We start from the raw sequence: 18,691 nt of genomic DNA on the forward strand, positions 1-18,691 counted from the left end.
ACAGATCAAATCAGGTTAATCCTAGCTACTCGTTGTGGCATACAAAGAATAGTAAAGACACTCAAAAGCTATCTACTCATTCACTAATCATTTGAACAGGTTATTACAGACCTACCCATAGCTCAATAAAAGAATTATGTAAGTTAATTACAATAGGCCTAATTCAATCCCACAAAAAGATGGAAAATATACCCCTACAAAGAAATCCCATAAAATGTGATTCAAATAAAAAATAGCAACCTTATTATTAAGCTCCCACACATCCAAAAAAAAAGTCACTCTTCCTGCAAGTTACATGAAAATGGCAAAATATAGACTAGACAATTCCATGAAGCCTGATAACCCAAAAACGAGCATATATTCCACAATCTAATGGCAATAACAACAGTATAGCCAGAATAATATATCAATTACATCAAAAGTAATAACATCAGAATCAAAGTGATTTACATACAATACTGTATTGGGAACTCAGCTCTTGGGCAATAATGTATTCAAGTTTTTATTTTCACCATAGAGAGAGTAGAAAACAAAGAGTAAAGAACAGATATTTGCCTGGTGCGGAAGCCATGGGAGTTGAAGGAGAAGAAAACCTAAACGTACTCAAATTCATCTTCCTTGAGATGAGCCAAGAGCTTAACAGCGCCACGACCTTCGACTTCAGTGACGAACTGAACCTTGTAAGGTAGATTAGCTGAGATTTGCTTCCCCTTCCAAATCGCAACATACTGCTTTATTTCCCCTTCCATTCCCATAAGATCTATCTCCGGAACTTTTGGAACATGATAAACCTTTAATGGCACCTTAACCCTAACCCTCGCTCCAACCTTAGCTACTCCGGCGGCGTCTTCTTCAGAAAGAGACGACGACGAAGCCGACAAATCGGAAGAAGAAGACGACGTCGTTGAGTCCGATTTGATAGCGACTTCACAACTAACACTTCTTCTTCTTCTTCTGTTGGTAATAGGAGAAGCAATTTTGGGAGGCAAAAATGAGAGCGATAGAGAGGAAGAAGAAGAGGAAGAACAATTCATGGGTCCGAAAATGGTGGGATGATCAGGTGAAGCATAACCGGCGCCGGAGCGGGTGAAGGAAGACGCGGCGGTTGCCGCCGAGCTCAATAATCCTATAGTGGCCGTACTCATTTTTCTTCTTTCGTTTCTAGTTCGGATGATTTTAACAATTTTTTTTCTCTCTTCAAAATTTTATTTCTTTATTTTGGGTAAGATAGTTCAGATATTTCCCATTTCCGCGGTTCACTGTGTTCTTATTGATAATATTTATCTTAAATTAAAATAGCAGATAATAATAATTAAAAATAACAATTTATTAATGAAAAACCAAAAAGAAGGAAGATCAGATCACAAACGAATGGTTGTTATTTTATGTGACCGTCTGATTTCGACTTATTTTTAAAATTAGTTCGAATAAAATCTTTGATATGTAATATTTATAAAAAAAAAATGTGTAACTCAAATTTACTCGTCTGTTTTATTTCAAATTTAACTAATAAAATGATAGCATATAAATTAAATCATTAGACAGCAAAATATAGAATGGAGAAAGAACTAGAGACTTGTCTTTAAACTATTATCATTACCGAATCAACTAATAATAATGTATAAATAATAGTCTTTTCATTATTTCCAATAAATGGAACACTGAAGTACTAAACATCTTTATTTGAATACACTATCATCATTGAAAACTATTTAATTTTATTATTTATTGTAAGGTTAATTCCATTTTGAATCTTTGTATTTTAACCTAATTTCCTCAATTTAAAATAAATAATATTTTTAGATCTTATATTTTGTCAAAAAATTAAAAATGATTCATAAATTCAAATTTGGTCAAAATAATTTCAAATATAACTCCATACAAATGCTCATATAAAGACTTCACATTTTTCAAATTGACGACCATATAAATAAAGTCTGAAAACAAAAATATGTTATTAAAATTCAATTTCAGTGACTATTTCTAAACATTTGACAATTTACATAGTCCAAAAATATATTTTTTAAAACAGAGCATTATAAATTTAAGTTAAAATAGAGGAATCCAAAATAATATAAACTTTGTTGTAGACCTAATTATTATTTTTTCCTCCATTAACAAACATGTTTTTTTCTCACGTACTATATTTAGTCTTGCTTCTTCTCCATTAACATATTTTTCTCACCTACTTACCTTATTTATTTTCCTCATCCAAGCTTTTGAGTTTATCTTTATATTTACTATCCCAAAATTAATTCCAACATTCTATGAGACATAAATAAAGATTAAATAACATATAAATGGCTTAAGCAATGAAAGTTTCATTTTCATTGTTGCCTAAAATGTTAGCCATAATAGGGTTAGGAGAGGGAGAGAGAGAAGACGGTGAAAATGGATTAGGATGAGGAAGGAGAGGTGGGTATAGATTTTAAGCCCCGTCTTGACCCTTTTTAGATCTCAATGGGAATTTTTATTTCTATTGGATAACATCTACACGCCATCCAACAATAATCATACACGTCTCAACCCCAAATCCTTTTCTCTTCTTACACTCACTTCTATTCTCTCTCTCCTTTAGTAGCTATCAACACACAAATTAAATTAGTGGTCTTCATTTTACACCAACTATTATAAATAAATATTCACCAAAATGACAAAATGATGCTTCCATTATCCAATCCAAAATGATAAACGAAAAATAGAAAAATAGAAAAAGAAAAAAAAGAAATGCTCAACTCAAACTGCGTGGTCTAGTCTTTTATGGGAGATTGGAACTATCATAATGCATTACAATACAAGGAGTTCTATGTGGCAACTGGCAATTATTAAGTACATAGCTCCACAAACCATTGACCAAAAGGCAAAACCAAACTCCATATTAAGGCTCAAGTCTCAGCTCAGGCTCTACTTGGTCTTTGGTTGGATCGGACCACATAAAGAAATATCATTTCATTTCATTTCAACAATTTCGAATGTCTGGAAGGAAAGGAGACCAGAAACTGAGGTGGGCTTGATTGAATAAAGAAAGGTCTCTATCCCTAGAGTTGTAATATAAATGACAAATCTGAAGAAATAAATTGGGACTGATCGATAACCAATTACTTTACAAAACAAATCTCTGTATGTAGCAAATATGAAGATCATCACAACAAAGAGTACCAGTATTCCAATTACACAAAGCAGCTCGCACCGAACCGGATAACAAACACAGGGCTAAGGACACCCAGTCCCAAGAAATAATAGGAAAGAGGGAAACCAATAAACAACAAGCAACACAGACATACCGAACAAAAATTTACAGGGCTCTCAGTTGTTCAAAGGTTGTAATGGCAGAAGGCTAAGGAAACAGTAAAGCAGAAGAAGGTAATCTATATTTGGTATACGAATGATGATGATGCTCCTATTCCATAATATGGAAAGAAAAGAAGCATTAGCTGTCCCTAGCACCCAACAAAGAACCACAAAATAAAAGGGAAGTTCGAGGTTGTCATACATGATGGCTGAAGGAACGACCAATGAGCCGGCATTGTTCAGGAAGCAAAGAAACAACTTGTCCATTGAGTGGAAAAAGCTCACCATCAATTCCACAACTGTTGTGGGTCTTTCCAGATGCCTTAATCTTTACTGACTTAACCTGCACTCACAGAAACTTATGTTAGATGATCCCCCATATATCATACAACTTGGAAAAAGGACAACTGAATACATCTAATAACCCTTCCAAGCCCATACCAGAGGATCAAAGTAGTAACTACTTTGTCACTCTCCGCCAGCTTCAACTGCCATGGAAGAATGAAATTTTGCAGTATGGTGCTATTTCATGAACTCAATTTACACTTTTGGACTTCATCAATCAAGACAATTTAAAAAAACCTTTCTAGAGAAACTGCCTATACCTTTACATATTCAACATACGGAAGTGAAAGGTGTTTGCCCATCTGTAGTAGGACAAAAAATCTTATCAGCCTCCAACGCCCACTCCCATGAACTAAGATCAAATCCAGTGTGTTGTCATCATATTCCGCTTTAGGTGCCACAACTTGAGAACTCTGAACCGTTCTGCATGCATGGTTGCACACTAAAATGCCAACAAACTGACCCTTTTTCACTACCCACTTATCGTCATACCTGGAAATGGTAACTTCCTTCTTTGCTCCTTCTACATCATCTGGTGGCCCTGGCAATTCAATTGGATTTTCCACATCCCAAGTAGCTTCACTGTCCCACTTTGGTTCAGCATCCCAAATTGGACCAGGGTCAGACAGTGTTGATGATATATCTTCTTTATCATGTGATGCAACATTGCCCCAAGAACACCTGGATGCATCATGGGTAGCAGTCAGTCCAGTCCAGGATTTATCCGTCTTGGACTTGGACCTGGTTCTTGGCCAGTTAGGGGTTGTAGACAGAGGATTCTGAGGGTGAATAACTTCTGGCTCAGAATTTACATTGCTCCTTCCAGTGGATAGTCGTTTTGATTTTGGATCTAGGCCACGAACATACTCAGATGGTTCTGCACTAGCATGAGTGCTACTACAGGTTGTATCCAAGTCTCCAGATATTCGACTAGGAGTCATTATGGAGTCAATACTTGATAGACTAGAGGCTCTAGGAATACCATCAGTGTTTGGCCTTCTCATTATGTCCGTGTACAGATCTGACATGTCGACTACTTCCCGTTCAACTGACATTTTTCCTTCTTGATCCTCTGTTGTTGCTGGAAGAAACTCCAGTTCATAACTGTACTTGGGTAGGCATAAAAATTTGAGAAACCCAGCTACAAAATATCGTAAAGGACCAAAACGCTTTTGATATTTCTCAGATAGCTCCAACACTGCACCATGTAAGAAATACAGAAACCAGTGATCATCTTTTCTATTTATTTATTTATTTCTGATTTACTCTTTCATATTAAAAAAAACTAAATTATTAATGACCATAAAAACAAAAATTAGAAGAAAAAACAGGGTAAGGTATCATCAAGAATGACCATCTATTACATCAACAAATAACACATCCCAAGAGGAGTGCCATTTTCCTTACAACTCCTGTTAATATAATCTAGAAATATTGTTCCCCTACCCGTACGGTCTATACAGAATCCATACTAATGAATCACAAAGTTTGTTAAAAAAAAAAAGATAACTCTTATTTTGCAGACATTTCCAACATGCCACCATGTTACAAAGTACGAAATTTTTGGAAAGACTTTCTAAAAAGCTATCATACAACTCCATGGGAACAGCTGATTTTTAACAAACTTAAAAAACTAATTATTGTTGACAAACCAACTCCACAATATTTTCCCATCAAACTATTTTTTTTTTTTTTTGGAAAAGACACAAAGGTCACATGTCCATCAAACTTGTTTTTTAAGTTGAAATTGAGATATGCCCATTCCCAAAAAAGAAAGAACGCCTGATAACATCATCGAAAAGAAGTTAAATCAGTTTTTATTTATTTATTTTGAACTAGACTCCTTGCCTAATCTACAATACACGGAGACTAAGAAAATATAGCATATGCTATGGAGGTCTCCAGGAGGGAAAGTCTGAGGGCAAAATAAGTTCATTTATGAAAAATAAGTGTCATTATCTTCAATACTGAACATCTGTTTAATGTTAGAGTGTTGATGAGGCCGTTTGGTTTTTACAGTGCCTTCTAAAATCCTCCAGTGGATAGGTACAGTTTTTGCAAAAATGAAAAACCTGAGACATTTCTTGAAAAATTTGAGACCTTCGGATATTTTTATACAATTTTTATACCTGAAATATGTTCTTGCAAAAACTGAGAACCTTTGAATTTTCTTTCGCATTTTACCCTAAAAATTAATAAATTCTCATATAGAAATTACTGTCTTGAGTCAGAAGGAATTACCATCACTGACAAAGCCATAATATGAGACGGTCATCCCAAAATGAATAACACCAGTCTGAATCCACTCAACAGCAAAAACATCAGTGGCAGTAAGCCCTCCCTGGAACAAACAAAAAATACATAATATTTTTCAACTGGATACAAAGTAACAATCATATATAAAATTATACAGGATTTTTATACAAAGAAGCTGAAAGAAATTCAGACAGAAATTAAACCTAACTATTCACAACTGTGTAAAAATGATCACTGGAATTGAGCATAATATCATTAAATTACCATAAAAAAACCCTCACCAACTTGTATTAAAAGATGCACAGTGAACAAGGCTCTCATTTATATAGAAAGCTTCATAAATTTCCTATTAACCTTGAGTAAAGATTTATAAAGAGGCCACCTTCGGTTCAAAGACAAGGGGATACTAATGGACTAACATCATCCAAAATTAATTATAATAAACTTCTTGTTCTTGGTATTCAAGTACCAGCTATGGAAGTTTTATCTACATTTCAAGGCCATGTTTATTGCTGATTTTAGTTCATTTTCTAAAATTAGAAATAAGTTTAATTAAAAGGTATCATAGTAATTGGCTGTCTGGAAGTACTTATCAAGTGAGGTAGATCTGCCCTCACTACTTGTGAAAGCCAGAAAGAAGTATATTTAACTAATAACTAGGATTAATCAGCAATGTTACCTTTGTAGCTATAGAATGTATAATACAAATAATGTAAAGCCTAGGACTTAGCATCATCCTTATTGTACTCATAATTGTCTTATCAATAACTAAAAAAACACACAAATGTCTATCAATAGCCACATTAAGCAGTAACAAATTACGTAGAAATGAAATCAAATAGCTATCCAACTTCTAAGAATAATCCACACTCAAAATTATGATGTATGATGACCAAAAGCAGTAAAATCTAAATGGACAAGAAGTAAATTCAAAAGAAATAACTTGTCTGTTCTAGCTGAATGGGTACCTTAACAATAGCCATTGCAGCAGAAACTGGATCTCTAACTCCAAGAACAGTCCAAACAAGTGAATTATCAGAACCAGCTGGTATGATTCCAATTGGTATAGAAATTCCTTCTTTCTGATTGTCTCTACTGAGTAACCCATTTAGAACCTGTGACAGAAACACTAAGTTCTTGCAGAAAAGAGATAGAAGATAGCAAAATGAAATCTAATTCAATTCACAACATCAAACCAAAGGACAGGTAAACTCTGAACACATAAAATATAAGGGGGTGTTTGGCACCTTAATTAAAAAACTGTTTTTTGTTTTTAAAAGCTAAAAACTGTTTTCTGAAAACAAGTGGGGGTGTTTGGCATTGTTTTCAGAAAATAATTTTTAAAAACAAAGTTACAAAAAACAGAAAATTTTGAGAACAACAAAAAGTTGTTTTCTGTTGTTCGCAAAATTTTTTTCATAACTTTACTTCTTATTTTTCATCATTTTTTCTTTCAAATTATTTTATCTCATTATTTATTACAAACTTTTAAAATATTTTTCTCTTTGTAAATATATTTGTTAATTTTTTTATTTAAGATTTAAAAAAAAATAAAACTAAAAAATTGTTTTTAGAAAACATTAACCAAACACCTCTTATTTTTTGAAAACTACAAAAATAATTTTCTGTTATCATTTCTGAGAACAAAATTTTGAAAACAAAAAACAGAAAACAATGCCAAACAGGCCCTAAGATTCTCCATGTGAAAACTATAGGGCAAAAAAGGAAAAGAGGAGCACTGAATGCTCAAAAGTATAAGGTTTAAGTTTGTTCTAAGGGAGATTTAATAAACAATATCAATGTTATAAGACTTCTAGTTTAAGTTTGTTCTAAGGGAGATTTAATAAACAATATCAATGTTATAAGACTTCTATATCACCAAAAGAAAATTTCTCTACAATTTACAGCGTGTATCTATCAGTGGAAAAAAGTAGGAATTACAGTCTGTGTGTACCAGGGGTAAAAAGTGGAAACCCACTGACTTGAGCCCAGATAAGACCACTGTGATTAAGAAACTTAGCAACATTATATAACATGACATGTTTGGTGAATATAATAATTAGATGTGTCTCAGTGATGGCAGTTACTCACATGATCCAGAAGCTAATGAATATTTTTCTAGCAACATAAAATTAAATCTTGACATGTGTTCTAATGTAAATCAAAACCTTGAAATCCTTTCAATAAAACAGTAAATGAATAAATACATTCGTCCTACAAGAATGGCAATCCCACCTTCACCACCAAAAGAAAGTAATATCTTGACAATACAATAAATAAGTTGATTTTAAATATCTTTGAATAAAGAACAGAAATTAGCAATAACAAAAATATGAGAAGAAAATGTTTAAGTTTCTAGAGTTTGCCCAAGCCAAAGAATTACAGTGGCTCGAAAGAAAACTTATGATAGGAAAGAAACATAGAATGAATAAGAAGACATTGTATATCCAACAACTTTTTTATTTTTAATTTTCTATTTAAGAAAAAAAAGAAATTACAAGATTTAAAGCAGCAAATGGTTTACCTCATTGATGATTCCATCCCCCCCGACACATATGATTCCTGATGATATAAATGGATTAATGGTGCTAAATTGCAAATCAGATATAATAGATGAAAATAAGTCACAAAACAGTGCAGTTAGTACCATCAGGACATCTGCTGATATCGACGCTGGATGCAAGTGTTCTAGCATGACCTGCAGATGTTGTTTTGACTACTTCCAATTTGAAACCTGCAAGCTGTCGCAGTTTACACTTTAATATGAAAATGAATATGAATATGCGAATAAAAAGAAGTCCGAAAAAGCTCCATGTAGATTTTATAAGATTAAGAAACTACATGCAATTTGAAAGGTCAAGTCAAAGAAATAAATATGCAAAAATTCCTCAGCTATTATAAGATTAATCAGAAAATGTAACATAGTCTTCCTGAAATCACTGCGAGGCTTAGTTGCCAAATAATTTTGGCATTGTTAGGAATAGTTAAGACTTTGACATCGTTAAATTGTAAATCTACCAATAATTATTTTACAAACTATTAGATGCAAAAACAACTATATCGATTTGCAAATTTATAATATATAGCTAACAGGACAGCATGAGGGGGTGGTATAGTGGCAGAGTACCCTGCCCTTTGCTTTGATGTCCGCAATGGAAATAACAAGAACAAAATTTCCACTTTTGGTGCGATTGATGGCAATTAAAGGAGGAGAAACTGTCTGTTCTTTTTTCTTTCTTTCTCTTTTTGTTAATTTAAGGTGGAATAGAGGGAAGCAATAAATAGATTAATTTATTACGCGCACTGCATGTATGGTAACTAAAAGATGCATTGTTGTTAAATGAATCCATAACTGTCAATAATTACTTTGTTTAAACATCTACATGATGTTGGTGTCATTTAAAACACAACTGACTGATATTACCCTCCCTTAAAAAAGCAAGGTATAGAAAATTCAATACAGACAATCATTGCTATATACCCAAAAGAAGCAACCTATAAATTAGTAACTTTAAGTTTTAAGGTAGGCAAGCTGGAGAAGGAACACTTGCAAGAAATGCATTTTGATCACAAAGAACATGGTAATCAAAGACACCAAAAATAAGCAATTAAGCATTGACAAATAGGTAGATATGCAAAGTTTTACTGTTGTCTCAGTTTTTTGGGTTGTGTGAGTTTAGCTTTTGGTGCTTTGCCTCTGCTGGTCTCTTTTGGTTTTTGCTTATTCCTTACCTTAATACAATAGAGTCATCATTTCTTATCAAATTAAAAAATAATAATAATAAAAGGTAGACATGCAAGAAGTAGGCATAGCATTGGAATGTAATAATTTCATCTCATGAAGCAGGAATTAGCAGAAACATGGGGGCAAATGTCAGCAAACCATACCTTAAATATAGGTTCGACAATCTTGTGAAAAACCTTACTAGAACGACCACGTCCTGATCGGGGGTTTAATATGACGAGCATTTTTGGTGGACTCTTACATTTAAAAATCAATTCTGTAGGAGTATCAACTGGAATTAATTCCGAAGATGCCTGCTTCTTTGAAGAAAGCAATGGATGGGGCAAACACTTTACATAACACTGCTGATCTGCAAACCCTCCAACCCATTGAACAGCCTCATCAACACTAGAAGCCACGAAGCGAAAGTCCTTGCGTGCTCTTTGAGGTTTCATAAAACAAGAAAAGCCACAAGCACCTTTTTTAAAGGGGTAAGAGTGCACAGTAAAATGTCTGAGACCAACATTGTATGAAATCTGTGAAAGATAAAAATTATTAATAATTTGCCTCTTCCAAAGAACATTCTTATGTCATAACACATAGCCATCACCTCATTTTTACAAAATGTAGGAGATCTTACCGAGATAACATCTTCCAGAGAAAGCTTGTGAGAACCCCATATCAAAGCTTTGCTGGTAAGCCTGGCATTAACAGCTTCTTGGTTAGAAATATCACTAGAAGAGGTTTGTGTTGGTGCCTCAGATGAAGTTGCATCAACATTAATGAGTTTTCTCTTGTCCAAAATTAGCTTTCCGGTGAAGACCTCATAACCCAACAAATTAGACTTTTCATCTCCGCCACCAGCACCTGGTGCTCCACCAATGTCAATCCTATGCTCAAAATTATTTGGTTTCTCAGTATCATCAGAAGGGGTAGGGGCAGTGGCATCACCTCCTCGCCTCGAACTCTTCACCCTGCTACGCTTCTGCTTCTCGGGGAAGACAATGGGGGAAGAGTGTTGGCCTCCAGTAGCAGTGGCAATCTGAGAACACAGTCCCAGTCGCCGAAGAGATTGTTGAGGCACAGTCACCCGTAAAGATGGCAAACTACTATTCCTAGAACCACTCCCACTACTCTGCATATCTCTTTATGTTCTTCCCCTTTCGTTCTTTTCTTGTTGTGTAAAATCTTATTCTATCCAAATTCAGTCCAAGAATCACATAAAAAAAGATCAAGAAAGACTGAAAACCATCCCAAGCCCAAAGAACCAAAAGAATTACATAATAAGGTTGAAGAACAGTACTGCCATCAGCTAAAGAAGAAGACGAAGATGATGATGATCCAATTCCAGTTACCCAATTCTTCAAATCCAATTTGATACTCATAAACAAACAAAACCAGATCAACAAACCTGCAAATACATACAATTCTCTCACATTTCCAATCTTTACTTTCTCAAAAATCATATTATCCACTTCGAATCAAATTCATCCCCCAAAATAATTCTCTTCCACTCACAACAAAGAAAACCCAATTAAAACCCCTCACAAAAACCACACCCATGCTCACCAAAACATGCAGAAATTCTCTCAAAATAATTTAAGCAAGACAATAAAATAAAAAGATCGGATACCCACTCCATCTAAACTGTAATTCTTCCAAAACAAAATGACGAAGATGAAGAACAGTAATGAGAATGAGTATGAAGAAGAGGATGAGAAACTTACCAGCTGAGTTGAAAAGGGTTTCGCAGATCCCAATCGTTACCGGAGATGATGATGATGATGAATAAGAAGAGGGAGGAAGGAGGAGGTTTTTAGGTTTTTTTTTTTAAAACTTTTTGTTTTAATTTGTTGGGATTAAATTGTAATGCTGCCAATAAGAAAAAAAAAATCAAAAGTCGCACACTGAAACCTAAAAAAAGCACCCATCGTCCCCTACCTCTCTCTTTCGATTTCTTATTTTATTTTATATTTTTGGGCATGAAAAAATTAATATATATATTTAAATTTTCTGTGCTGTTAAAACAAAGAAATAAATAAATAATTTACTTGAATTAATATAATTTTAGGCTGCGCCAACTACAACTACTGCACGTATGTCTACTTTTTTATATCAGCCAACTCAACAGCACTATTGGAATAATACACACTACAATATTAATAATAATTAATAAATAATTAAATTGTACTTTTTTCAGTGAAAAAGGTTAAAAAAAGACGGTGCACCTTTTATTTATTTATTTTTGCAGTGGAAGGTTTTGTATGAATAAACATATAATAATTTTATATTTTAAATTAAAAAAAAAGTTGCTTATAGGGATAAATATAAGTAATAGAAAAGGCACACAATAATAAAGGTGAATTTAATGGTGAGATTCTTCTTTTATTTATTTAATCATAATTATAGAAAGAAAAAAAAAAGACAGATCTGTTTTATTACCGCCGATCCCTTTGCTAAGATCCTGTACGCTACGCTAAGATAAATATCATGTCTTTATCAGTAATTTTGAAGAGATTTCTTTTATGTATTATATACATAAATGCATGCACACGTGACACAAAACAACAAAGTGGGATAGAAAGAACAAAGTTATAAAAGACATTTGAAGAGTCTAACATAGAAGTATTCTTACAAGTACTTGAAACAAATTCAATCACATCCAATTTTAGTATGTGATATGTGGACGATTCTTACAAGTACTTGAAACAAATATTTATCTTCACAAACTACTAACAAAAAAAAATTAATTTATCTGAAATTTTATTATTTGTTATTTGCTCTTATAATTTGTGATGTTATTTTGCATTTTACTTCGAAAATATTTACTTGGGAAATTGTGTGGAATGCAAATATGTATATATCTAATTGAAAACAATTTGGTTTTGTTTGACTCAAAATCCACTATTTTTTTTCTGAGATGAAATTATTATTTATTATTATTAGTTGGCAACTCCATTTGTCAAGGGTGAAAATCAATTTACTATGAATGCCCTACATTTTCTAAAATTACATAGAAATTGACAAATTTAAACTACTTGTATGATAAAAAAAATTCTAATGAGTACTCTTATGAGAAAATGAATTAAAAATAAATATTGACAAAGCTGATAACATTTGACAGAGTGAAGAGGTTATATTAGTTAATCTCTTCCATTGATTATGCAAAATTCTTCAAACTTCTCATAATAACAAAAGTTAGATTGAAAAGAAAATATGTTTCTAGATAATTTCTCAAACGTTAACCTTATCTCAAACAATATTATATTTATTGCTTCGGATTAACTCCCTTTTTATTTTGCTCTTAAAATATGTTCTCGTCACCATATGCATTTAATTTCTATTTTCCTTTTATAAAATGGTGCATTTTCATAAGAACTTCCCTTATATGAAATGGACTCCTCCACACTATGTATTACTTTGTTTGTTAGGAATTAGGATTTTGAAATAAGAACTCTATTTAAAAGCTTTATAAGCTAATGCATTGCATACCCTAAAATAATTTTTTATTCGTAAAATATTTGGAATATATGCTTATGGCATATTTTTAGATTTCTTTTTGTTTTTAAGTCTTAGTTTTAGGATACCTGCATTTGAGTTCATGATAAGTAATTATTATCATGAATTTGTTTTCTTTTTTAATATTTATATATAATAATCGAATTATTATGAATAATTTTACATATGGATAAGTACTTAATGATTACGTCAAATATTTGCCCATCGATGATTACATTAATTTTAGTTATTAGATTGTTATTGAATGATTGCGATTGATTCACTAATTAGCCAAAAATAATTAATAAGCTACCTATAACCTGATACTAATTTTGTAACGCCCTGGTTACCCCAAGACCGTTACGGTGAACGTTGAACCGTGAATTAACTCGCTACTCGAGTTCTTTGGTTAAAAACGTGCTTCTAGGTGTTATTAACAGGTTAAGGTGGAAAACCAATCAAAATGAAATGATATATTTTATTTAAAACATAAAACTGTTCATGGGCCCATCAAAATATTTACAAGTTATTTACAACTCAAAATGGTCATTATAGTTTAAATTTACAACTCGCCGACCTAAGCGACAAAAATAGGGTAAACCCCCTAGTTCCTCTGATAACTCCTTGGCCGTGGTGGTCAAGCGGCCAAGTATGTACACAGCACCACCTAAGCTCTCCACTCAAGGCTGGGTGAGCTTTTCTTTTCCTTTACCTGCACCACATAGCACCCATGAGCCAAAGCCCAGCAAGAAAACACAAAACTGCATGAATAAACTATCAATAATGATCATAATAATCATTCAGGACTTTCAGTCCAAAAATAAAGGTGTGACAGTTGGAAAAATCACTAAAGTGGGTTCCGTTCCCATTAGCCATGTGATGATAGGGTCACCTGGACTTTACAAATAAGTCATCATTTCACTAGCTTATCAAGATAGGTGTTTGATGAACTGGTCACCAACATAACCTACCGTATGACCATAGAGTCACAACCATGGGATTCCGCTCCCTAGCCACGTGACAAGCAGTCACCTAGGCCTTTGGCCTTGGCTCTGAGTAACTAGTCTTAGACTAGTTAAGCACTTATAATTTTCATCGACCTTAGGGTCAGTCCAACATTAATGCTCCTGGAGTCATTCAACACTAATATCGATTAGATCTAATCTTTTATCGGCTCTGCGTTCATGACGTGTATGCCGTTTCTGATTTTCAGGTCAGTAATACGCGACCAGTGCCGATTCTGAATAGTCAGTGCCATACACAAGTAAGCAAGATTCGCTAAGCATTTTAATATGCAATCAATGCCCACATTTAACAACCAATATGCCTCTATAATAACCCTGCATGACACATATAGGGTGCAGTTTTCTTACCTCTGGTTCGAGTGAGAATTAGTATAAGAACGACCCTTGAGAACGATCAACCTTTTAATTCCTTAACAGTCACCTGGTCATAGCCAAATATAGGATTCCATCAATAAAATGAATAACAAAGGTTTTCGAACCAAAACCTAGCCTCCGAGACATCGAATCCTACTAAACCGGGTAGTAGGATCGATCCCGAGGCCTAAGGCTTGAATCCCCAAGCCAAAAACCTATTTTTGGCCAAAATACCACTAAGGGTCGCGGCCCGCCCCTCAACCAGAGGCGGCCTCCCTTCAGCTCCCAGCACAGGCCGCGGCCCTCCCTGGCCATGCCGTGGCCCTTCGACCCTTCAGCCACTTCCTCCCATTTTCTCAAGCTTGGGCCGCAACGCTCTAGAACAGAGCCGCGGTAACAGAGCATAACTAAGGTTTCATGGATAGATTCTTACCTCAAGCTGGATTTAATTCCTCTTCAATGGTTGGACTAAAGTCCTAAGCTCCAAACTTTGATTCCTTAGCTTAGTTCTTCAAATTGGGATAAAAAACTCCAAAGGAAACAAGAGGAAGATGATGAGCGTGAGGAAGGAAACTTGGCTCTGTTTTGGTAAGCTTCTACAATCTACAAAGTTGATATATATATATATATCTTAGGGGTGAAGTGACTATTTTTCCCCTAGGTCATTTAAAGGTTTCTAAAGACTCCCAAGGGTAAAACCGTCCTTTCCCACCTATTTTGTTAATCATAATTAACACCATCCAATCCCCGCTATTCTCCATATTTTCAAACACCAATAATTCATATCCTGCTACCCTTTAATTCCCGAGAACACTCTAATCACCAAAACACCCTGAGACTCATCTCAAGCCCCGAGCTTAAACCTGTTATGACTAAACTGATAGTTTATAATCAAAGATCGTCTCATGCCGAATAGCTCGAACAAATCCACATTATAATGTGGCCTCAACAATTAATCACAAGCATGCACCAAAATATACAAATATGCCCTCAATGGGCCAAATTACCAAAATACCCCTGTAATGAAATGTGAACCCACATGCATGCGTTTAACATCATATTATAATATAATTCACATAAACATGCATATAATAGTTTAATGGCATAATAAATAAATTATGGCCCTCTTGGCCTACTAATCCAACCATTAAACCACATTAGGGGTTTCAGGGCATTACAAATTTGATCTTATATTATTTATTTAAAATATTTTGTTTCCTTATAAAATACTAATTATGATTTATTTTATTTTAAAAATAAATTTAATTATAATTACTAATTAGTTAAAAAAAAATAAGTTTTTTAATCAAAATATTAGTGTTGCCCATATTTGCCACCTTGAATACGTGGCATGGTCAAACGGGCTTCATGGGCTCTCAAGAGAGGCTCAGGCCCAACCAGGGCCCAGTGAACAATGAGCAACCAAACCCTATAAGGTCAACCATGTTAAGCCCAATAACTAGCAAATAGCACAAGCATAGTAAGGAGCTCGGACCTGAGACGTAGGCCTGAACCAACTTCATGGGCGCACCCAATCTCCATCCTCCAGAATTTAGATTATTGTGGTGGGCAGTCCATTCACGGGGATGGATCCCATCATGTGGGATGCGAATGAAGTTTCCGGGTCCATCCTTATAGTTCAACTCCCTACCAGGACACGTCCTTCGGTCCGTCATCGCTAACTGACGTCCGTCTTGGTGAATGAATATGAACCTTGGTAAATGACCATGGGCTTGAGTAAATGGACCTGACCCTCAGTAAACGAACCCGGACCATACCTCCTGGTAGAACAAGACCAGTTCTTCATACAACTAACGTGTCCCCGAGAAGTCCGGTAGTTGGTCTCCTCAACTAACCTGCAGAAAGGGTACACAGAGAATGTACAATGTTCCTAGGGATCGGTACTGCCACTACTTTGACAGATCCTGTCCCCCGAATCCCCCTGGGGGCTCATGTGTACCAGTTCTTATTAAGGTGCAAAGGACAGTTGTAAGGCTCTATCATGCTTAAGATGGCTCAGTGGGCCTAGATTAAACCACATGTAATCATGTTACACACTTGTATTATAGCTACATTAGAGAACATTTATGCTTATGTCCTTATTGGCCCCAGATTAGTTCGGCCCAAGCCACATGACCACCTATAAATAGGGTAGCATGGATCCGATTTTTCATGTACGCATAAACGCGGCTGAACTTGCAGAAAACCTCCATTGTTAAACTCTCTAAAGTTCAATGTTATTGACTCGTGGACTAAGGCTCATTAACACCTCAACCACGTAAAAATCGTGATCTTGTTCACTTCTTTGCCTTTCTTTCTAGCTCTTACTTCTTGATATATTTGTAGTTTCTGAAAAACTTAGTAAACATTTTGGTGCTTTCATTGAGAGCCAGAAGAAAGCTTGAACCAATTTTTGTCATCTACGAAGATGGTGAATACCGCTCAATAGTAACAGCAACAACAACAGGATAATGGAGAACCAGAGGATGTACCTAATCACGGGCTCTTGCCTGATGACTCCCAGAACTTCGGAGAATGGGTGAATACAATGAAGAGTATTACGAGGAAGACAGAGGGGGGTACGAAGACCATGAGGCTGAGAATCCCATGGATCCCGACGAAAATGATGTGGAACCTGAAAAGGAGGACTTGGAAGTGGTTCGTCTGAGATGACAAGTCCTCGATCAAGAGGCAAGGATGGTGGAACAATAAGAGACTACCCGCCAAATGCAAGAACCCTTCCTGGTTCTTCAAGCATTTATTGCTGTGCAGGAACTCACCCACATGTCCCACCTACAGGGACTGACACTCCCAACAATGCTACAACCCATACTTTTCCTCTGGGACGATCCACTCCTCTCGAAACTGGTCCTTCTAACCCAGCTCAAGATAAAGGGAAGGCCAAAGCAGTCAATCCCATAGAAAAAGCAAACCCCCAAAAGAAGACTTCTCCCGCTCCAAAAACTATGGTGGACCCTAGGCATTTCCCTAGGAAAGAACAGGTGAATCTTGTCCCAGGACAGAATCACCTGAACAATCCACAGGAGAAACGCCCGCAGGGCACCAAGCCCCGGAATGTTCCGAGACATGATGACCAGGGAAGACAGTTTTATCCCAGTGCATCCGTGAACAAGGATCATGGAGGGCGTAAGCACGGAGAGGAGCCGAAAGATGTTAGTTCGAGAGATGACACTGTTAGGAGTGTGTCCTAAAAGCATGTAAAGACATTTGTTTTTTTTTTCTTTGAATAAATAAATACAATGGTTTATTATTATTGTCATATTTAGATTGTTAAATTATTGTTTGAATAATTTTGTAAATATCAGAAAAATTCCATATTCATTATTGAGGATGTGATCTTGTATTAGTACGAGAGAATTAAGATCACATGAATGAATAAAAATGGTCAACAACGACAAATTAAAGTTATGGAATTCTTTAATTGGAGTTGTAAGTACGGTTTACTGAGTATCATAATGATACAAATAATCTAGATTCGGATTATTGATGTGGTAAGACATCTCGGTAAAGGTGCTTTATATAATATGATTATATATGACATGGATCGATGTGAATTAAAGTCTTTATCCAAAAACCATTTAACAATAAAGACTTGTAATTCATATCATAACAGATGATCATTTATAAATCAACCTAAATCCTGAGTGTACATGAACTCCTGTTCATGTTTATTAAATATTTTGATTCACTCGTTAAGGTCTCTTCAAAGAATGAGGCTAATGACTTTTGTTTTGGAGATTTAATATCATGGATGGCTGGGAACATGTATCAACAACACGGAATCTAATCTTTCCTAACGGATCGTATATTAGTTCCCTTAAGGGTTAATTCTGGAACTGAATGATTTTGAGCTCAAATCTATAATTAGATTATAGATTAATTATTCACTAGTGAATTAATGGTACTTAAGGAATAAGAAATAAATTAGAAAGGTTAAATGGTAATTCTTCCATTCTAATTTATGAACTAATTAATTAGAGGGTTGAACTATTGTAAGATGGTTATATCAATGGACGACTTAAGAAAAAGATTTCTGTAAAAGTATATCTATAACATAAAGAGTGCAATTCTGAATTTATAGTGGAGTAATATCAGAATTAATAAATTAACTATTATAATTAAAGAGTTTAATTATTTAGTTTCAATTTATTGGAGCTTAATGTTATAGGTCCATGGT

General features: G+C 34.7%; 2 protein-coding genes across 2 annotated transcripts; both read right to left on the bottom strand.

Moving 5' to 3' along the window:
• Positions 1–339: 339 nt before the first annotated feature.
• On the bottom strand, positions 340–1,281 carry LOC133818928 (ferredoxin-thioredoxin reductase, variable chain-like). Its single transcript, XM_062252040.1, has one exon. The coding sequence runs from the start codon at positions 1,143–1,145 to the stop codon at positions 594–596; it is 552 nt and encodes a 183-aa protein (XP_062108024.1). The 5' UTR covers positions 1,146–1,281; the 3' UTR covers positions 340–593.
• Positions 1,282–3,065: 1,784 nt separating this feature from the next.
• LOC133818929 (sphingoid long-chain bases kinase 1) lies at positions 3,066–11,554 on the bottom strand. The gene is made up of 9 exons (XM_062252041.1): positions 11,344–11,554; positions 10,257–11,027; positions 9,781–10,152; positions 8,540–8,633; positions 8,417–8,454; positions 6,861–7,007; positions 5,878–5,977; positions 3,897–4,834; positions 3,066–3,634 (listed from the first exon to the last, which is right to left on the bottom strand). Exons 2-9 carry the CDS (start codon positions 10,755–10,757, stop codon positions 3,488–3,490), a joined length of 2,337 nt encoding a protein of 778 aa, XP_062108025.1. The 5' UTR covers positions 10,758–11,027; positions 11,344–11,554; the 3' UTR covers positions 3,066–3,487.
• Positions 11,555–18,691: the final 7,137 nt, after the last annotated feature.

Source organism: Humulus lupulus, chromosome 2, assembly GCF_963169125.1.
Source record: "Humulus lupulus chromosome 2, drHumLupu1.1, whole genome shotgun sequence".
NCBI lineage: Eukaryota > Viridiplantae > Streptophyta > Magnoliopsida > Rosales > Cannabaceae > Humulus > Humulus lupulus.